The sequence below is a fragment of the Centruroides vittatus genome, unplaced genomic scaffold, assembly GCF_030686945.1.
Source record: "Centruroides vittatus isolate TY-2023 unplaced genomic scaffold, ASM3068694v2 contig_3088, whole genome shotgun sequence".
NCBI lineage: Eukaryota > Metazoa > Arthropoda > Arachnida > Scorpiones > Buthidae > Centruroides > Centruroides vittatus.
In genome coordinates this window covers 246,037-269,992 of record NW_027121986.1, presented here as the reverse complement: position 1 = coordinate 269,992, position 23,956 = coordinate 246,037, and the positions used below count along the sequence as shown (strand labels likewise).

The following is a 23,956-nucleotide window of genomic DNA, read 5'->3' as shown; positions in this document are numbered from 1 at the left end:
CACAACAGTCAAATTTGAAAAATCATAAAAAATGTTTTAATTACTGTAAAAATTAAATAATTTAATTCATTAATCTGAAATGTCATGCAAGTGTGAACATGAACAGGCTGTAACTAAAGATATAATAATCAAATAAAAGTATGATAAGGACTGAATTATAAAATTAAATGGTAAAAACGTGTATTAACAACCTGTCTACAACAATATAATAATAATAAATATACATTTTTAACTATGATATTAACTACAAGATATTCATAATTATTATTTGCATTTTTTAATGTATGTATATATACACTAAAAAAGTAAAAGTAACAAGCTTTCCACTCTTGTAAAAACACTGTTTTAAATCTGATGAAAATGAGTGAGAGGTCCTTTCAGAATTTGACAAATGCAAGCACAATTTTGTTAGTCAAATGAATAGTTTTATTTTCAACAATGTATAGGAGCCTTGAAATATATATATGAATAATACACATGCTCTTTTCTATTGTTAAAAAATTGTCATTTAACTTAATCATTCAAATTTTTTGTTGTATATAAAAATAAATATATGATTTTCTAATAAAAATGTGTTGTGATTACTCTGTTCTATAACCTTATATCAATATTAATAAATCTATCAAAATTATATAAATATAGATATTGTTGATTATTGTAGAAGTTTGAAATTGATTTATATCACTAAAAAATTAATAATTAAAATCACTGAAAGAAATTTAGAAATTTTTAGATTTTTAAATATTTACCTTGTTTGTTAATATAACACAAATATCAGTGACAACCAACTGATTACAGGGAGCATGTTCCATGGCCCTTCGATATGTAAGAAAAGTCCTTGAACCACTGTTATTTACATTTGCAGGACGACCATAAAAAGTTGACAAAACTACTTCACTATCAGACATAACTCTCTCTTTTCCTTCATATAATACCCTATTCACATAAAATAAAATTTATAATAGTTACAAAACAATTACAAAACTTAAACTATTTATAATTTCCTATATTTTATATAAAGTTCAAATATCAATTCATTAAATCATACAAAACAAATAGTATAAAACTTACAAATTAACAAATACAGGTATCCCCCATATAACATAGTAGTTAGTGTCTGAAAAAGTGCTGTGTTATGCAAATCCATGCTATACAAAACATAGGGTTAGGTTCCAAAAGTTAGCAAAAATGTAATATTTTTATGTAATTAAGAAAAATATATGTATTAAAGCAATCAATAATTAGCAAACTATCAAAATCAAAAGTATTGCACATTATTATTAATTTTTTCTTCACTGCTAAACTCAGTTAAACACAAACATTTTATTTTTGATAAAATATCATTATCTTCTGAGCTTAACCTGAAGTATCAACAACATCTTGATTTTTCTCTACATTTTTCATAAAATCTAATATTTTCATTTGCTTGCATTTGCCTAAGAGATTTTTGAAACTTTAATTTAAAAAATTTAGTAACTTTTAATTTAATTTATAAAACAAAACACGGTAACAGTCTTTCAGGTTCATTTAGAGCACTACACCAATGACAGCGACATCCAATTTATAGGAAAGCTAGAATAGGAAGTTAGGATGAGAAGAAAAATTATACAATCAGTTTTCATTTCAAGAAAACCGAGTGAAAAGGATGAAACAAAATTTCAATATTCTGAAATTTGTGGACAAATGAGTGACAACACACATTCTGGCTTGAATGAAAAATATCAAATTAGGATTTGTACTTAAAAACTGTGATGTTTTGTACAGGGATGTCTCCAATTTTCAAACCATGTTAGAGTAAACCTTGATGTAGGAATATTGTGTTATGTGAGAGATAATGATAATAATAATAACAATAATAATAATAGATGCCTTGACTTTGGTCCGGCATAGTACATAGCCACCGGTGTTAACCGAGTATATCTCACTTAACCCAACACATAATAATAGAAGAGTAAGTGTTTTCAAGATTTTATATCTCAGCTTCAGATCATCAAACAATTCTTTAATCAATTCATTCTAAATTACATAATTTAAAATACAATGAAACATTAGAATGTATCTCAAAACTTTCTTAACCATACACAGATTAAATCTCATTACAACACATCTATCGAAACCACATAATTTATTTTATTATATTGAAATTTCATTATAATAGATAAGCAAAGAAAAGTAAAGAAAAATTATAAACACTTTTTTTTATTCAAAAACAGTCAAAATACTATCCATCATTACAAATTTTTTTTACTAAGAAGTCTATTAATAAATGAAGTAGCTAGAACAACAAAAAATTATAAAAATATTCACAAATTAGAAGAAATAAATGTTTTCATATCTTGTCCTTTTCAACATTTCAGGAATGCAATCTTTATGGCAGAGTTGACCTTTCAGTCAATAAGCTATTGTTGTATTTCTGAGGTAATGAAAAGGACAAAATATAAAGACATTTATTGTTTCTTTTAATTTGTGAATATTTTTACATTTTATTATTGTCTTGGCTACTTCATTTATTACTTAACTAGCAGATGAGTGCAGTGTTGCTCAGGCAAAAAATAACAACAAACATTTAGATTCTTTTGTACTTCTAACCCTTCTACTATATTATTTTATATTTGATTTTTATTTACAAAGGTTATTTTACGTAAGAGTTTAGCACACTGAGTAATCAATCAAACACATTTTAAAAATTCTTTAATTACAGAGGAATAAAGAATTTTTAAAATGCATTAGATTGGTTACTCAGCATGATAAACCCTTATGTAAGATAACCTTTGTAGTTATATAAATCAAATACTATAATACAACAAACATTAAAATGAAAACCATATAAAAAGTTTAATTATTTAAGTCTACCATTGTCTCGTTAATTGAATATGAAATGTCACAAATTTAATAGTCAGGTAGACAAAAATTGAAAATATATCTTAAATTTTTCAGATATAATATTTTCTAATGTTAACTCTAAGAAACTGTACCATTCACAGCCAAATATCAAATGATAAACTGCCAACAAAAAGTAAATACCGAATATTTAAACTTAGCATCCTCAAAAACCACTTAAAACATATTTTGCACAGGCTGGTAGCCTTGTATTACATAATTTTCCTATTTGAATACCACCATACCACTGGTCCAATAGAAAGAAGAAACTGTTGAGGAAGTGGGTTGAACTAATTCGACCAAAAGTAGTCATTGACCTCCTCCTGGAAGAAAGGACAGTCAATGACTACTCATTAATACTGGTCTACTATTAATATTTGAAAAGTGATCCGTGTTAGACAGATTGTGATGGCCCTGCATATGATTGCTAACCTTAACATCCGAAAGACTTCATATAAGACTTGTTGTCGGAACGTAGTGACGACTAATACTTGACTTCGTGCATTCCTTGTCCGCAGAATAACTCTGGAATGAGTTGTCTGATCTTGATGAAATTTTCTACGACGACTCATCATCACTCAAGGACGAACTGATTAAAATTTCAACTTTCAAAAATGATCCGTTTTTGTGGGACTGGATATAGGTGTTTTTCTTCAGTATGGATCATTTTTGAGAGTTGAAATTTTAATCAGTTCATCCTTGAGTGATGATGAGTTGTCGTGGAAAATTTCATCAAAATCAGACAACTCATTCCAGAGTTATTTTGTTGACAAGGAATGCACGAAGTCAAGTGTTAGTCACTTCCTGCACACACGTGTAGAAGCGCCATCTGGTGGTCGGAAAATATAACAAGCATTAAAACAGTAATTTTGAAAGGTAAATGTTGTCGCTAACTGGACACACAACAAATATAAAGAATCTTTATAAAATAATAAGTTTAAACAAGTCTTCTTTTTAAAACGTGGAGCAGCAGTGATCAATATTGATGGCTTTACAATCCATTCTCTCCTTCGTCTTCCTATCGTTAGTACGAAATTTCGATCTCTAAATGGAGAAGCTGAGATTCCAAATTGAGATGAGTCACTCAAATTCATCATCATCGATGAAATGTCAATGATTGGTGCAAGAATGCTTTACATGATCGAGAGAAGATTGAGAGAGATAAACCCCAAAAAAGATGAGCCTTTTGGTGAATACTTTATCTATTTGTTTGGTGATTTTCGTCAGCTTCCTCCTGTTAAAGATACTCCTCTCTACTCGAGTGTTTTTTAAGATGTAATGCCCCAACAAGGTAGATTCGCATTTGATTCTTTTGAGAAGTTCATTGAACTTAGTAATTCTCATAGACAAAATAGCACAGATAGTTCCTTCACAGATGTCTTACAACATCTAGCTTTGGGTGATTTCTCTGATACAGATCTGAACATTCTGACGACAAGAAATCGAGCCTATTTATCCAGAGATAAACTTGATCAGTTCCAAACGGCAGTAGAGCTATATCCAACAAACGAGCAAGTTAAACAAAGCAATGAAGACTACTTGCAGTCAACTGGTTGCCCTTTTGCTTATATAGCAGGAGTGGGCAAGCAAGAGTTCAGTGGGAGCCGAAATGTAGGTTTTGCAAAATGCATGGGAGCCGCAGTTCTGTACTATCGTGGTGGATAGTATGGTAAGGCCGGAAAGGATAGCACTTTCAGCAAGAGCCGCATGTAACTCAAAAAGAGCCGCACTTGCCCATGCCTGTTATATATCATCTGAAAACACTCCAGATATTGCCCTGCCTTCATCCAAAGATGACTCAAGCTCTTGGTCTCTCGATCCCTCCAAGTTTTTGAATCTCTCAGTTAATGCCAGAATCATTCTGAGAGTCAACTTATGGGTGCAAGGAGATCTCGTCAATGGTTCACTAGGAACTATACGCTACATTATATATGTTCCTAATGCTCGCCCTCCAGCTCTTCCTCTGTTTATTTTAGTGGAATTCGATAGCTATCAGGGATCTTTCATCTATGATAATCTGTTTCCAATAATCCCCATAACAAGCACTTCAAACAATGGCAGTATATTGCCATCTCATAGACAGTTTCCCCTTACCTTAGCATACTCGATGACTATACATAAATCACAGGGATTAACTCTTCCAAAAATCAAAATAGATATAGGGAAAAAAGAAACAGCTATCGGTCTTATCTATGTTACATTGAGTACAGTGAAAAAATAACTGACATAGGGTAGATGTACCAGTTTTGGCCAGTGTACCAGTTCTGGCCAGAAAACAAATTTGACTTAAAAATATAATCACCACATATTCAAATCTGTCCAACGAAACAAACTTTTATTGTTAACTGTTCACACAGTTAACAATAAAAGTTTGTTTCATTTGTGATTATATTTTTAAGTTAAATTTGTTTTCTGGCCAGAACTGATACTACACTGGCCAAAACTGGTACATCTACCCTAGTATTTTTAAAGAGTTACAATAAAGATCGCAACGAGTCAATCTGTAAGTCCAAGGCATATAGTGATAGACAGAATTTCATGAGACATTGCATGAGCAATTAATTAATGGCTTATTCTGACCTTATATTTGTACCTTTAAATGATCCAATAAAAATCATATATATTGTTGAGAACGAATGATTCTTTGTTTCTTTTTTCCTCAAAATCTAGAAAATAAAGGTGCAAGCAGCTTCGTTCTGACTACACGCTGATGTAGCGTTACTTAACTAGTTTAAATAAAAAGTATCTTGTAAAAATGCAAGAATGTAATAATAAAGTGTTTAAATTTTGGCAACTGGTTGTATAAACTACATGAGAAGTATGTTCTTGTAAATATTGCATTTATAGAAAAATTATTGAGCTGCAACTTGAAAAAATTGTAGAACTATAAATTCTAACTGTTGTTCCTTGTTTGTCTGTCCTTCCTTAATCTCAAGAAAGGGATTAGATGAAAGTCAAGACAAAATACAGAACACTTAGGGGCAGGAGGCCCAAATTAACTTTATACAAATTTCTGCTTTGGAATGGAAGCCACCTTATTTCAATTCAAAATAGTCCCCTGAACAGAGTTGGATACATGACCAATACAATTCTATTGCTTACAGAAAAAGTATGATGTACAGGGGAAAGACCACCATTTTTAAAAGAATTGAGAACATTGTGACGAAAAGTTGCAGCCCGGCATTGTAACCATGTCAGAATAAATAAATGCTTGTTAGAATTAGTTTGGTTTATTTGGTTACAACAACGTGACACTTGAGTGATCTATCAAGGGAATGCATCCCAGGAAGACTTTTATGGAAAGCTGGACCTATTTAGGTGTTACTAATGTGAACAAATTCCAGAAAACTCCATGTAGTTAGTCCGTCAATGAGATGCAAACCCACAACCAACTACCGGTGTTTTATCCAATGGTGGGCCTGATTTCTATTAATACAGTGGTTTCCAACCTTTTTGTACCTGCGCCCCCCTTAAAAAAAATTGTTGCGCCCCCTTAATTTTTCTAACAATCTAATTTCATAAATACTCAACTGATATTATAATTTATTTAATGGGCTACAAAATAATATACAATATTATGTAAAAATATACATAAAAAATAATTATTTATTATAAGAAATAATAATTTTAAATGTACTAAAAATAATGTACTATTATAACAGTTATGAAATTTACCTCAATATTAATTTAGAAGTTACCAAAGCGAAGTGTTTCATTCTATATATCAACGTGGTTATCGCAAGCACTACTAACGAACTAATTCTGTTCATAGACAACAGAAAAAAAAACAGATGCTTCTGTTTACTGAAGTTTGGCGCGAGTAAGCACGAGAATACCCGGGATGTTCCGAGTGCTTGTCTTTTGTTTCCTCGCCCCACCGGCGCTCGGCTCCAAACGCGAAAGCGAGATGTTTTCGTTCCAGCAAGAGTATGGATGGATGTTTTAGCATTTGTACCCAAAAAATTCGCGGCGAGGATTGTGGATTACGTATACCTATTTTGCTGATTCATTTTTTTGACACCTATTCGACTTTTTTGGTTTGTATTCAAAAATGATATTTTGAAAACAGCTGCATGCCCCCCTTGCAACAGTCTCGCAGCCCCCTAGGGGGGCGCGCCCCACAGGTTGGAAACCACTGTATTAATACTTACTTAATTACATTTAATTATTAGAGTTACAGTAAAAAAAGTTTAATTAACATAATTCATTATTTAAGTAAGAGCAATTTGCATATATTCATATGTAACATCAAATAATAACACAAACTAGTTTGCTACAAACATTTGTTGATTAAGTTTAAATTATAATGCATTAAGTAGGTAATAATGCTTTAAACTCAATGTTAAAATTATCAACTGTTGCACAACACCATCTTAATTTTGTCCAAAAATTTTATTTACTTGTCTGATTCATAAAAGTGTGTTTTTCTTTCTCTTACTCCAGTGAATGATAAAGACAAAACTATTATTTTAGAATAAGAAAATAAAATATTGGAATGACATCTGTCAATAATTTTTCAGAAATAATAAATGAAAATTTAAACAAAACTGTACTCAAAAGAAGGCTATTATTAATAAAAGGAGGGCAGGAAGACAATATGGTTCAATGGATGATGATTGGCAACCCTAATGAATTACATTTACGGTTTAGATATTATTTTGAAGCCTATTTAATATAGATTAATTCTATTGTATCTATTTTGCTATTTAATTTCATTTAAAATAATAAGAAACAAAAATATGCTTCATTTTGCTTATCATTCCACCTATTGATCTTACGCCATCTAGTATAAAAACACTTCTGAAAATAACTTCTAAAGTTGACATTCTTCCATTGATTGTTGATTATTTTCTAATTTTATTTATTAACAGAAAGATTATTGTAAATTAAATTTTGGTTAGGAGGACCAATGTCATTTCTTTCAAATAAAATGGCACCTAAGTGAGGAAAAACTCTTTACTTAAAAATTCTTAGATAAAGAACTTTAACTCAAATAGGAGAAAAAGATGAAAAATTAAATTTGATTAAATGTCATTGACTTAATTTGCATGCAGAAATGAATACCTAACAATAAAGGTATTTACATAAATATTGTATACCAAAATATTTTATGTCTTATATTAATAAATTTTATGTTAATATAAGATGTTCCAAAATTAACACACAAGTTAATTTTAAAAAAGTTTTATTTATCCATTAATTGGCAAAGTTTTTACATCATTTTAAAGGATAAACATTGCAATTAAATATAGAATACAATATCCCACAAATGTCCCTCACAACTCTTCCATCACTCATATTTAGTGTTGCCATCTTTTCAAAATTGCTGACCCAGACAGCAGGTCAGGTTTGTTCGAACAGAAGTCCCTGATGCATGCACAATGTTATTTTGCTATGCAAAGAATAATGTGCATGCCAGTTCTAAACCAGTTAGGGACTTGTGTAGGAGCAACTTAAATTAAGAAATGAAATAACTTAACTGTAAAGAGCTGAAAAGAAAAAAAAAGGTCAACAGGTTGCAACGTACATCGGCATAAGATGGCAAATTAACTTTAGGTGAGAGTGTGAAGTCCTTCACTGTTAAAATAAAGTAAATTTATAAAAATATTTGCTAGTACTTTGTTTCATCATAATTTCACAATTTCTATGAAATCCCGGACAAAATTAATTGTTAACCCAGACAATGAATTAAAAACCAGACTGGTGGCAACACTACTCATATTCTTTTGACAAAAATTTTCAATCATATTTTCACAAAATTACAGCTCAATTTCATTGATAACTCTTCAAATTTCAGCTTTCAATTCAGGAATCATCTTATTTTTGTGGCATAAACTTTGAACTTTATGAGTTTCCAGAAAAAAAAGTCACACAGTGTCAGGTCAAATGATCATGGTGGACAATTCTGATCATCACTGTGAGAGATGAGCCACCCATGAAATTTCTGCCACAACAACTCGGTTCTTTTGTGTGCCCTATGACGGGTGGTGCCATCCTACTGGAATCATGCCTCCCAAATGCATCTACAAAAACTTCAATATCATCTTGTAATAACATACATCATTGATGGTCACTGGATTTTTGGCCTCATTTTTAAAGAAGTACAGCCCAATTGCTCCACCAGTCCAAAATTCACACTAAACTGTCATTCACTGGGAGTGAATTGGCTGTTCTTGAATGACCCAAGGGTTTTCTATGCCCCAAACATGACATTTTACTTAAATACATAACCAAACAATCTCCTTAAATAATCAAGTTATAAATCCACTATTTTAATGATTAATACTAAGTAATCTGCTACTAGGTACCATCTCTTATCTACATTAATTACTTAGTATTAATCATTAAAATAACAGATTTATAGCCTGATTATTTAAAGCGATTGTTTGGTTATGTATCTATATGTATATTGTGCTTCAAGATGTTGATATACTTAGACATTTTACTTATTGATGTACCTATCAAGATGAAAATGTGCCTCATCACTAAAGATGATTTTCTCAGGAAAGTCACCATCCACTTGCTGATTCTATGATTCTTGCTGATTGCTGATGCAGATTGGATCTCCAGCATCCAATTAACAAACACCTGGCACATCAAATAGTCATTTGACTTCAGTTCTTGAGTCAGTTGAATCTTGAATGAGTACAAATGCAGATCTCTCATGAAAATCCATGGTGCTTCTCAATGTCCAATTTTGATGACTGATGGTAAATTGACATTTCAAGACACTCGGCACCACCACAGTGGCAATGTTTTTCAGCCAACCAACTGGTATGAGGACAGCCAGTTCTTTTGTTGTCTGTAACTGAACTTGTTTCTCCAAATTTTTGAACTAATCTTTGCATAGTCATTTCATTTGGCACATTTCTCCAACTGAAAATGCCACGCAATTTGTGCACAGTCTCAGAAAAACTTTCCCTGTGCTTGTAATGAGTTTTAACGATTATACGCACTCCTTCATTGTGTATCATTCCATATCAATCAATCACAATATTTTTAATACAAGATGCCACTTCATATGGCATTGCCAACCCAATGGAATGAAAATTGTGCAAAATTTAAATCCTGTGTTAATTTTGGGACATCCCTTTATTAATTATGTATTTGTTTTTTTTTTTTTTGTTCTTCCTATTTAATTGTAATTTAACAACAATCTTTACAGCAAATCTTTTGCTAAATACAAAACTGCAATAAAGATGATGCAGGAGATCTCCACTGAGAATTGAATTAACAAAGATACCAATAGACCTAAATCTAATAAAATTTTAAAAAGACCACTTTCATTTTTTTCAAAAACTAAAAATTAAAAATTATGATTTCTAATTACTTGTTATATCATTGAATTAGTATGTTAACGTATCAAATTTATTAGTATATTAGCATTTAGTATAAAATAAAAGTGTGTTAATTGAAAGAGAAGCAAAAAATTTTGTTGTATCAGACATAAAATCAGTTGCTGCAACTCTGACTTGATACAACTAGCTAATTCATATTCTAATTCAACAAGAATTTTCAAAACAGATGCTGCTGCAATACTATAACTGCATACTCAAAATATTGCAGTATATAATTTTTTATTCACATATTAATTGAATAAAATTCTGCATAATGAGTCATCACTACATCTGCATCTTTTCAACATGACGGAAATCAAGCTGTTATAATAAATTTTTATTTATTATCATTTTTATTGTTTTATATTTAATAATATAAATTTATATTACTTTTATTTTTATATTTAATTTATAAAGCTGAATTTTATCTTTATCCACAAAGCAGATAAATATGTTACCATAAACAGAAATAAATAGCTATATTGAATTTAACATTTTCAGAGTATTCTCCCATTGACAAAGATACCAAAATTTAAATGTTCCATTGAATACTTAAGTTTAGAAGTTTATGAAACTGGAAACATGTTCTAAAAATGTTATAGTTAATAAATCTCTTAATATTCATGGCATACTATATGTATCTGTTATCTATATATATGCATGTTTCCCTGGAAAAATCAGTTTTTAAATTCATCTAAATATTAAAATCATTTCCAAAATTTTTTGCCTATTGACAGCAGTAATTCAGAACTATTCTAAACTATTTTAAAAGGTGCATATACATATCACATAAAGCTTGTTTCAAATCAAAAGCAAAATTTATACTTTCTGATTTAAACAGTAGAATACAGATACATATAGTATGTTTAAATAATAATGATATTATCATCAATTACCTATATTTGGTCAGAAATCTTATTGAAATCAAGAACTAAATTTTAAAAAATGAACTAAAAATAAAATTTTAAGAGCTTTTACAATAATGCTAAACAACATAGGTTTTTGTCAATTACTAACTTAAACAGCCTGAAGAAAACTGCTACATTTAAGAGCTCCAATTAGCTTATCATATAAAAACAATACACCTTTTAATTTTTTTTTAGTTTCTTTATTAGCATATATAAATAAATAATTTGAAAAATTTAATTTATAAGTGTAAATTTTAAACTTCTTTATTTTCTCAGCCAACTTATTCAAATTTGGATCATATTTATATTTCTTAACTATTGGTTTTCAAAATTTTATCTACGAGGGCTATTTTTTAAATAAGGTCCGTTTGTGAATAAAAGTGAGAATAATGCGCAATCACGGCAGTATGCATATGCTTCTGCTCCGAGCAAGCTTGGCGCGTGTTTTGATGCCATTTGCAGCCATATCGTCTGTCTGTATGCTGAGCTGTAAAAGTTTAAAATGTTTAAGAAAATTGAGTCTCCCGCCGACTGTGAGATACAATCTGTTATTCGATTCTTGAATGCAAGAAACTTGGCAGCAGCGGAAATTCACTGTCAGATTTGTGAAGTTTATGGTGATAATGCTATGAGTGACAGTAAAGTTCGAAAATGGGTAAGAATGTTCAAGGATGGGCGAGTTAATGTGCATGATGAGCCACGCCCTAGTCGACCTTCTCTGATTTCTGAAGATTTGGTTCGTGATGTGGATAACAAAATTCGAGAGGACCGACGATTCACGATTTCAACGTTATCAATTGAATTTTCAGATTTCAAGATCAGTTTTGTATACCATTGTTTCGGAGAAACTGAATTATCGAAAATTGTTTTCTCGGTGCGTTCCAAGACTGCTTTCTGACGATCACAAAACAAAAAGATTGGGCAGTGCTTCATTGTTTTGACTCGATACGATCATCCACACAGTCCAGACCTTGCACCCAGTGATTTTCAACTTGTTTCGATACTTAAAGGAGTTCCTTGGTGGTCAACATTTCAACGACGAAGGAGAAGTGAAAACTGCAGTCATGGATTGGGCTTCTTGACAGGCGGCAGATTTCTTTGAAGTCGGAATTCAAAAAATTGTTGAGCGGTATGACAAATGTTTAAACAAAATGGAAATTATGTAGAAAAGTAGATAAAAGTATGTAGAATATAGAAAAAAATATATTTTAACGATATTTACAGTATTTTTCTTCTTATTAAAAAACGGACCTTATTTAAAAAATAGCCCTCGTACTTTATTATTTGTTCTTAATAAAATTAACCAATACAGAAAAACAAAAAGAACAATAATATAAAAAAAAGAATAATTACTGTTAAATTATTAAAACTTAAAAAAAATTGTTGTTGTTATTTTCTCAAAATCTACAGTTTTTCTGAATGAGAACCACAGTTTATCCCAAAATTATTAATTCCAATTTAATCTAGATGAATCTAGTTATTTATATCAAACAAAAACCACTACTGAATACAAGCTGATATATATTCTTTATATAGCTTATAATATCTGCAATGAATTTTAATTTGCTACATTCATATAATAATGCATACTAATTTTTATTAGAATGCTAACTCATGACTTATAATCATTATTTCTCAAATTTATTCATTCTGTACAAATAATATAAAAACTGATATTAACATATCATTATTTTATTCATTATAAAAATGATAAATGAAAAAAAAAAATCATTTCATAAGTATATCAAACATCCCAAAGCCCAATACATATATAGGTACATAACCAAACAATCTTCTTAAATAATCGAGCTATAAATCCACTAATTTACTGATTAATACCAAGTAATTTGTTATTAGAGGTAGATGTTAGGTGTCATCTCTTATCTAAATTAATAATTTATTAAATAATTTAGAATAATTTAGAAGAAAAGAACTGGCATAGGACAGGGCTTGAACCTGCAACTTTCACTTGCCATGCAGTGTGCTGGACAGTTGCATCACATGGACCCCAAGCAAGTAAAGCATTAACTGACTGACAGTGAGTGCCATGCCATTGCAGAGATGTACTGTACTTAGGCCATGGGCACTGAAGTCATCCCCAGCCAGAACCATTATTAACTGCTTAAGATTATATCTAAATTTAAATACATCTGGAAGCAAAGGCTTGCTCATATTGGTTCAATGGGAAATCAAAGTCCAATATATGTTCTTTCATTACAACTTGTTTTTTGGGAACATAACTATAATACATATAAATAACCCTATATGTTTTATATAACATCAATGTCATCAATTGGCAAAAATCATGTCTTACTGTTTGATGAAAAGACATGTAAGAAATTATTATATTTATTAAAACTATCACATATTTATTATTTTATCATAAATCAACCTTATGGTCTAGATTTCCATCATTACAAAAATTTCTTTTATTTATATTGCTTTAAGTTTCTTGTAAAGACCATCTTCATTTTTGATAGTCAACATTCTGATAAAAATGATGTAATTGTGATATTCTAATATTTATCTTTGTGTTATAATAATGTATATACAAGAATTAAACATGCAAATAAAATTTTTCTAATTTTCTTATGATATGTGATGAATAGTAGAAATTAGTAACAGACTAGCTAAATAAAATTATGTAAAAACTGAAGTGACCAGGCATCCCAAATTATGTGACAGTCTTGCTTTTTAATATGCTATCCCAATTTTAAAACTGTCTCAAAAGTGTCCCACTTTTGGATTGTTTCATAATTATATTCAAAAATTTTAAATGTTCATTGATTGTTTGTAACATCTGTCATCAATGATGTCAGAAAGCTAGAAAACTAACAATCATCAACTGGAAATGTTAACTTGTCTAACATCACACTGAAACTCCCAACTTAATGTCCCACTTTTTACATTTCAAAATCTGGTCACTCTATAAAAACTGAAAGCCAACAACTGAGCCAATCTTTATAAGATCATTATCAATGCTCCCAATTCTCATTTATAATTCAAGATATGTTCAGTAACTCAATCAACATAAAATCATCAATGCAGTCACATGCCATTGTGAATAGTAAATATAAAGAATAATGTTGTTTTCAGCAGTTAATTACAAACTTTTTTAATTATATACAGAAAAGATTAATTTTTGTTTTGCTATAAAATACTATATACTATATCAGTAATTAAAATGATTAAGTAATATTACAATACTATAGAAATTTTTCATTTTAATTAACTCAAGTTTTGTTAGAAATTGTATAATTTCCAAACTGTAGTTAAAAAAATTGTGGTTGACAGAAGATTCTTGCATTTGAATCTCAAAGTATTGAAAAAATTTTACATGTTACATAAATTTATAGTACATGTTCTAAAAAAATTATTTAAAAAAGACAAGATCACTTTATGAAAACAAATAACAATGCCTAATTTCACTTCTAAGAATATCAAAATCCTAGTTTAAACAGTTTTTTAAACAACTGCCTTATTTACTTTTTCATTTATTAATTAGTTCTTTCTTACTTGAAAAATAATAATTTATTTCAACAAATATTTTAAAATATTTTTTTACTCATTGTTAACTATTAATATCATTAAAATTTCAAGGTAATAAAATAATAAAAGAAAATTTATTTATGTATATTTTTCTAACATATACTTCAACATGATACATCAGTGTTATGAAATAACCTGCCAGATTATTTGTTATACTATATTAATGCTAATTAATAATCAGATACAAAACAATATCTGATTATTAATTAGCCTTAATATAGTCCAATAAATACTCCAGCAGATAGCTTAGTAATGTTTTTTTTTATATTAAAAACTATATATCATGCAATCATCCAGCAGATATGTATTTGCATTAAATACAAAACAAAATGTCTTCAGCCTCTTTTAGAGGCCAGCATCAAGCATTAAATTTTACAGAATGTTAAGAGATTCTAATGTTAGAACATTTTTTAAAATTGTTTTCTTTTTGTATGTTTAACATGTATGTGTTATATTTTACATATACTCTACAAATTACTATTACACAATAGAAGTTAAACAAATAAAATTATCATGACAAGAAGATACATGCACATAGTTATCTGTAGTATCTTCCTGTTGTAATAGTTTATCTGCTTCCCCGTAAAGGGTTATCAACCAATGATTGCCATGTGGTGTATATTATCTCACAGTCTTTTATTTTATAATGTGGTTTTTTACTTTCATTTCAACTGCACTGAATATGGAAAGTTAATTTATTATTTCAAAAGTTTGATTTAAATACAATTAGTTTATACTTTTTATAATAAATAAAAATGTTATTGTTTATACAATAATATACATGAATTTTGATGTAAAACCCTTCAAATGTATATTTTAATCAAAGTGGTTTGATTAAAATGTATATTTGAATTAAAATTATCAGTTAATAAATGGCTTTAATTGAATTGTAGTTGTAAATTATTGAAAAATTTTAATTTAAAATTTAAGTTGATAGTTTTTCTTCATTAGATTCTTTTCTTCTCTTCACATTTAACCAGCTTGAATTAGTAGCTTATTATAATTATATATTTATAATTAATAATTTAATGTAAAATAGCTTAGTAAAAATTATCTAGCATTGTTAATTTATCTTTTGTTTTAAATTCAATTTTCTACCAAACTGTTAGTAAGATTAATGCAGTTGATTTATGGTATTATAGTAACTGAATAAATTTAATCTTGCAAAACTCTATAAGACATTATTATAAACATAAATTTCAACAATCAATAATAATAAAATCAAAAAAAATTGTAACAGTTCTAGTTGATTTAAAATCTTACATAAACAACTTTATAGAACTATAGAAACTAAATTGCCCAATCCAGATTGGGCAATTTTTACGTTAATAATGGATTGAGCAAACTTTACTTTGAAATGCTATAAAAGTCACAAAAAATAAATGTTTTTAGAATCCTAATTTCAGCTTCAGATCCATTATATTCAAATAAATCCATTACATTCCATTATAATTATAATTCAAACAAAGTAACATAAACAACTGTTTGTTACTTAAGTAGTGTATGATATTTGAACTTGATTCAAAAGAATTTAAAATTTTTGAATATTAATATAACATTTAAAATTGGAAAAACTTAAGTACAAATATGCAAATGATAATGCCATATTCACTATTGAACATTTAACCTGGCAAATAAAAAACTTACTATTTGATTAAGTACAAATAATTATATTTAATATTTGCTCCTAACATAAGAATATACAAGATATTTATACCAATTTTTAGGTATTTATACCAATGTAAAATAACTTGTATATGTGAAGCTGGAATTAAGTGTTCCAAAAAGCTTATCTAAAATTGTCTTTCCTAAATCTTATAACAGTGTAAAGTGATATTTTTGTTAAACTAATTTTTTGTACAAGGTTGTTTAGACTAGTAACTCTATAGCTTTTCACATAGCTATACATAAAAAAACAGAAGTCATAAAGGACTACAAACAGAAATATTTAAAAAAATTTTATACTATATTTGCTATATGTATTTGGTAAAACGTATAGTATATGTTAATTTTGCAGACTTATAATATTTTATAAAAATAATTTATGCTTTCTTTTTGTTTTCAGTTGGAACATTTAGCAACAAAATGAAGAAAATTTGTTCAGATTAGAGTTTAGATTAGTAAGAGTATATATAATCAGTCAATATTTCTATTAAGAGTTATTAAACATTTAAACATATTACTTACCCAATATCCACTAAAGGCGGTTTTTCTCTCCCTCTTTTATAACATAAATAAATACTTGGAGAACGAAGACTTCCATGATTTAAATCTGCTGGAAAACCTAATGGAGTAGTTTCAATACATTTAAAGCCTTCAGGAACTACTTCACCTTGACTTCGAATAATTACAGTTATATCTGTAATAGGTAGTAATGAATTGGTTGTTTTTGTATTGTTATCTCGTGAAAATTCTTCCAATGGTGACGGATTGTCCGGAAGTCCAGCAATCACAAAATAATCTGCTACTCTCTTGTCATCCATTGATATATTTTTTGAAGTCAATTAATAATACTGGACACTGGTATCATTGTATTTTTGACAATAAATATCCATACTTGAAAATTTCTCTATCAATCTATAATTAAAAAATGCATACTTTTTTAAAAGATTTAAATGAATAATAATAAATAAATGTCATAACAAATTTTATTAAATAAAAAGAATTTAAAATTTAATATAATATTAAATTTGATTAAATTTTTAAAATCCATTCAAAATTTTAAATATATCATCATCATTCATATAAACTTTATATTAATTTAAATAATTACAATTAATTATTTAATAAAACATATTTACAAATCCTTATATGCATATTCATGTTTAATTCTTTAATTAATTATATATAAAAACCTGAAGTAGATTAAAATATTTTAAGATGCAGTAAAGAGACATACATTTATTTCATTCACTTAAAAAAAAAAACTAGAATTGCAATTATTGCAGCTTGAGAATGGCATAACATGTGCTGAAAACATTTGCATTTATATAACTTCTATGTACAGCCAATTAAAATATTTTAAAGTTGAATTAGTTTTTTATTAGGGCCGTCCATAAATTATGTAAGGTATTTTGGGGTGGGTGGGGGTCAAGGATTTCTTACGATTTCTTACTCAGGGGTAGGGGGGTAATAGATCTCATCTTACATAATATTCTTATTTTTTGATCTTGTTGAGTAGTGGAGTTTTGAATTTGGCTTCAATTTGGCGGTTTCTATTAAGAACGCTCGTTGTTCCAATGCCATCTTGTGTGACGTGACAGAATAATAACACTAGCAGACTCACGCTCTACACATTTTTTATCATGGGAGAAAGGCAGTGTGGTGGCTTCTCTCTCTTGTTTTGTTTTGTATGACGTTTCTGTTTATACCTGTAGTAGCTAGTCGATCTGTCAAAGTTTTTTGTGTCCTTTTGTGAAAATTAAAATTAATATAAAAATAAATATTATGATGTTGATTAATAATAATAATGATAAGATTGTTAATCATTAAAAAATAAAGTTCTTAAAATAAATTGTTCATTTGAATTCATTAAATTTTCATATTTGTTCACAAAAACTCTTTATAAGTAATAGTACATATTAATTAACTGATTAATAATTATATATTTTGGACCTAAGATTTTTAGGGTTTCATAAAAAAAATTTTTTTGTTAAAATTTTTTTTAAAATCATGCCTAAATATTACGTAAGATAGTGAAGGGGGGGATCAAAGAAAATGTTACAGTTTCTTACACAGGGGTGGGTGGGGGTCTAGAATGGCTGAAATCACCCTTACGTAATTTATGGACGGCCCCTTAATGTTATCATCAAATACAGTAAAATCCATCTAAAATAAAATCTCTACAAAAAAGAAACCTGCCCAAATACAGTAAAATCCATCTAAAATAAAATCTCTACAAAATAGAAACCTGCCTAAATAGAAAATAAATCACAAAATTGAACATAGAACATTATTATAAGACAAAAACATCTCTAACATGGAAACAGGGAACAATGGACAACAGGGAACAGGAGACTTTCTGGCAACTGTGTAACATAGCCTGGATTAAGCAGAATTCTTCAGTTTAATACCATCTAAATTTTAAACCATAATTAATACTATAATTCATAGGCTTAAATCATGGTCAACTTCCTGGTGATAAAAGTTACAGTCTATCTTTTTTTTTTAAATTGATAACTATCACTGTGCTATCTGTTTTATTTACATCATCAAACAGTCTCACAGAAAAAAATATACATATATTTTTTTCTGTGCTTGATGTATGTGATGAGATATATATATATATATATATATATATATGTTTGTGTGTGTGTGTGTGTGTGTGTGTGTGGAACCAGAACTAAAGTTAATTTTTATTATTTTTTTTATTGCTTTTGACTTTTCATATCATCTGCTTGGAACTCAAAGTCAATCATATGCAGATCAACCAACAAAACACAGAGTTGAACCAATCAGCAGATAGAGTGCTAGCCAAACCTTGAACCATTTAGCAAATGGAACGTAGAGTCCAACCACTCAGCAGATTCCAGCCAATTAGGAGAGAATAAAAAGGCATAGGCTGGCAGGTCCAAAAGAAAAAAAGAAAACAAAGAAGGAAGAAGAAAAGAGAAACAAAGGAAAGCAGAAGTAGAAGTGTCATTCTGGGTCTGAATTGATGTCCATCTTCAGAATAATGAATTTCCAGGGACCATCATGCAAATAAGAAGTCAACTAAAGTTTAACATCTATTTCAACAATTAGAAGATATTCTAAGTAAACATTAATAAAGTTATAATTTTTGATGAATACAATAACATAATAATTGTTTTGTGCACTCAACACAAACTCTTGCGCATTCGAGACATAATGGCTTCTTGAAAAGGTATCACATATATAAGGTTTTCCTTTATTTTTCTGGGGTTACAATACAAACTTTTTTTTTCCAATTTACTATTATCTTCACTTTCTTGTCTTTCTTCTGGAGCACTTGGTCCTAAAACATGACATATACACAGTCTAAGTTCAACAGCCTCTCATGCTAATCATTTATTGACAACTCATTTTCTTTTCAGTTCTCATTCTACTAAGTCTTGTGCTAACAATTTCATGAAATCAAAGTCTTATAATATTTGAATTGCCCTTATAGAAATGATGTAAAACCTAAGTATTTATTCCACAAACATTTAAAAACATGTGGCCATAAGCCACCTATGCATAACAATAATTCTAGCCATTTTTTTGAATATAAGTAAAGTTATATTTTAATACCCCTCTGCAAGATACATCAAAGACCACCTGAGAGGCATAATCAGACTTAAATTCCAGGAATGTAGTAGTAGTTCTAAACAGGACAATGGGGTGCCATTATTAACTGAAAATTTGTCATGTATGACATCCTGATGACAATTTAAGTAGAAAACTTCTCTTACCAGAACAATTCTATTACTATTCTATTTATTCTACTTACAAGGTGAAGACTAGTAATATTTATAATATAAATAAAATTACAAAATATTTTGTGTAATCAGTAGTTACTAAACTCTACTAAAAAATAAATTAAATAACAACATATTCTCTCTCTTATCTGAAATAAAAGCATTAATTACTGAAATCCAATTTTAGCACCTCTCCCATATTTGCATGGTTTGTTTGGCATGTATGTAAATTTGAATTGGCAATGACAACAAAAACTTATAAGCATTTATATTTCATAAACAGATGTATTTAATCCCAAACTATAAACTTTTTGATAATTTTAAATGAAAACATTAAATGTATTTGAAATGGGCACTGTCAAATCATTTATTTCTTCTTTTCCTCCTGATTTCAATATCATCAAATCTAAGTATAGCTGGCAGTGTTGCATTCTTTCACTCATAACAGAAAAAATGTCTCATCTTGTTCCATTTGTACTAAAACAAGACTCTTTTATCTTCATAGTTTAATTTGAAAGCTATTGTATAAATTACCAATTTTAAATATGTTCTCAGATCAAATCAAGTGGGTGCAATTTGGTTCTATTTGGATCTTTATAGTGCAGTTTATCTTTATCAAGCTTGAAATTAGTCCACATCAATATTTCTTGCAACAATTGATTACTGAAAAGGAAGTGCTAAGCTTCAATAATCTTTTTGTAATGTTATTTCTTGCTTACCTAATAACACCCGATAATTAAATCACAGTATTATGTTTTGAGTTTTCCATCTTTTAGTGTTAAGATCAGAGAATTATTTGCAGCTATTTTTACTATAAAACATCTCAGTATTTTGTAAATTAAGCTGTTCTGATTTTCTATAGTAGAGAATAATGTATTATCTATATTCATCTTTACTTATTTCACTGTTGGTCAGGGCCATAATGGAAAATTGCAGGGTCTCCTATAAAATTTTTTTGAAGGGCTCACCTTTCACTTGTTGCAGATCCATGAGTGAGTCTCAAGACAATCTTTAACACATTAAGACACATAAATGCAACTTGAATTAATTTTCAATGGGGCTTGTTTACATATATTAACAGATATAATTTTGTTTTACCTTCTTTTATTTCTAGCTAATGTACAGTATCTGGACATAATCAGATTAGCCATTCATGTCATTATTTAGATCAATATTTAGATAGTGTTTTAGTAATAAAATTGTTTTATTAATTTACTATTTCTAAAATGAAAGAAACTGAATGTAAAGTTAAATTTGTTGTGTTTTTAGTAGCAAATCACTCTGTTGGCAGAGACATCACAGATTCCTTTGCTAAAATTTCTGCAAATTTCTCTTTGTTCCAGTGATAGTTTGTTTCATTTTAGTTGTCTTCACATCCTTATCTCTTGTTTTATTCTATTATAGTCAACTAAGACCTATCTTATTAATAGGACATTTACACTGGTATGATAGTTATTTGCAATAAGTATGAGTTCTTAATCAGAAAAAACAAAATGTTTATTGTTCACCTGTTGTTCCAAGTTGACTATAATAGAATAAAATTGATTTGTGTAAATTGAAACAAACTAAGTCAAAACTCAGTAAGTTGTACTGGTACATGGACAAATTGTTTTTCATCTAATTTTTCAAATTTTACTATATCAGAAATTGTAATTGAAAATAGTATTTATATTTGAAACCCTTATTAGTGCATTTTTGTATATTTATACTTTCTACAAGAAATTAACTAGAAGTTTTTTACTTAAAACTGCTTCACAGTTTGCTGGTTGACTGATCTGTATGAGTAAACAGCATTATAAACTCTAATTTTTTCTTAAAATCATAAATAATTATATATGTATTGTATCTGACATTGTAAAATTGGACAATCTATACAATTTATTACAATTTTATTTAAAGTTTTTACATCATGATAATTTAATTAATATTTCAACATTTTCATAAATCAGATTTAATAACTAATACTCGTAATTCATTCAATGATAAATAGTAGGATTTCAATAGTATTTCTATATAATATATACTTTATAAAGTTACACTGGAGAGCTGTAATTTCATCATTTATGACTTAAAAGAACCTTATGAAATTCCATACCAACAAAACAAAATACACCTCACTGTATATTATATAAACAAACCATTAAAAAGACATCATTAAAATGTTTAAAAATTCTCTTTAAGAAATATACTCTTTTATAAGCATTACAGGTGGTTATAATTATCCAAATAAGAGTATTAAAACTACAATTATTAGAAAAAGTTATTTCTAAATCCTTACAATACATAACACATTTTAAAGAAATATATGAAACTTAAATTTACCAAGTGACATAAAATATGAAATAACTTTTAAATATTAATTTGTAAATGATTATGTTTCGGCCATGTTTAAAGCATTTTGAAGATTCATATACTCATTAATATTACGAATTTGCACAAACAACTTCATCTGCACAAAGTAATATTCTAACATTATTATAATTTTGTTTTAAATATAAAATCAAATCATTTATAAGTACACTCACTGACAAAAAATTTACACATCAAGGTGGTGTTGGAATCAAATGACTAAATTAGTGCAAATCTAATAACAATGGCAATAGGTGATTACAATATTCCTTGGAAGGCCAAGGAAGTGCAGCAATGTGATGAAGACATTCCTAGGAACCCTAGGAATGTGGCCGTGCATCATCTCACAGGAAATGGCTGTTTGCAGCCCTACCATAAAAAGCAGCATGAAAATGCATAATTTCCTAAACATACAGTGTCATCAATGTACAGTACCTCATACCACTACTACAAATAATCAGCTGTCATGTGAGATGGCTCTCCAGACCAGTATGTCAGCAGTGAGGCACCATTCCCATCAACAGTAAAGATGGGATTGAAGCACTTACCACTGGTCCTCCACAATCTAATACAGAGACATATACAACAAAGTTAGAAAAAAATGCCAAGTATTTACAAACAGACACCTTTTCTTTTCAGCAACACATTTTTACTGAAACTAACATTTTTAACCTCATTCATAAGTCTTCCTCAGGTTCACAAGCTGAAATGGAACACTCCTATAATAAACATTTAAATGTAAGTACGGTATACTGTAAAAAAATCTATAGATTTTTAAAAATTTCGAATTACATATAAATTCATATTCCATCAGGAGAGGTGAATAAAAATATAATTATAAATAGAAAAAAAATATAAAAATAATACAGACAATAAAAAATATAAATAATAAATTTTTGCATCCACTACTAAGTAACATATACAAGAGTAAACAAACCTTCCCACATGTACCAGTGTCCCATTTTTTACAGAATAAAAATCTATAGATTTGTTTTAGAATATACTGTACTTACAGTCAGAGCTTCATTGTAAGAACATTCCATTTTGATTCGTGAACCCGAGGAAAGCCTATGAATAATACCAAAAATGTTAGTTTCAGTAAAAAGGTGTTGCTGGAAAGAAAAGGCATCTGACTGTGTATACCTAATACAGTGGCTATTTATTTCCAAATAACGAGAATTCATTAGTAAAGATGATACACTGCCATTTTATAGAAGTCCATGCTTCTCTGTTGCAGCAACCTTGCAAATCTGACAATATTGAAACTAATGGCAGGATGCATAGAGATAGCCATGCTGCATGCAAATTATGCTCTGCTAATCACCAATCAATGCCAATGGTATGGAAAGACACAAGATTCTATAGAAAGACTGTCTCTGAATGATGGAGAGATATTCAGTGCCTGCTTGTCATAAATTTGTGCCTTCACATACAAATATCTCTCCTCTTTACAAAAGTTCACTTCACACTACTTTGCTTTTATGAAAGATCCATATTAGTACCTGTTTTTTCTAAC

The 23,956-nt window shown here is 28.8% G+C and overlaps 1 protein-coding gene across 1 annotated transcript in view; it reads right to left on the bottom strand.

The window, feature by feature from the left end:
• Crag (DENN domain-containing protein Crag) overlaps nt 1-23,956 on the bottom strand; it is a 99,984-nt gene that overhangs the window by 68,527 nt on the left and 7,501 nt on the right. The window contains exons 2-3 of the mRNA XM_067267823.1: nt 16,862-17,251; nt 750-936 (exon numbers count right to left, since the gene is read on the bottom strand). Coding sequence (XP_067123924.1) covers nt 750-936; nt 16,862-17,157 — 483 coding nt within the window. The 5' untranslated portion in view covers nt 17,158-17,251. The remainder of the gene's footprint in view (nt 1-749; nt 937-16,861; nt 17,252-23,956) is intronic.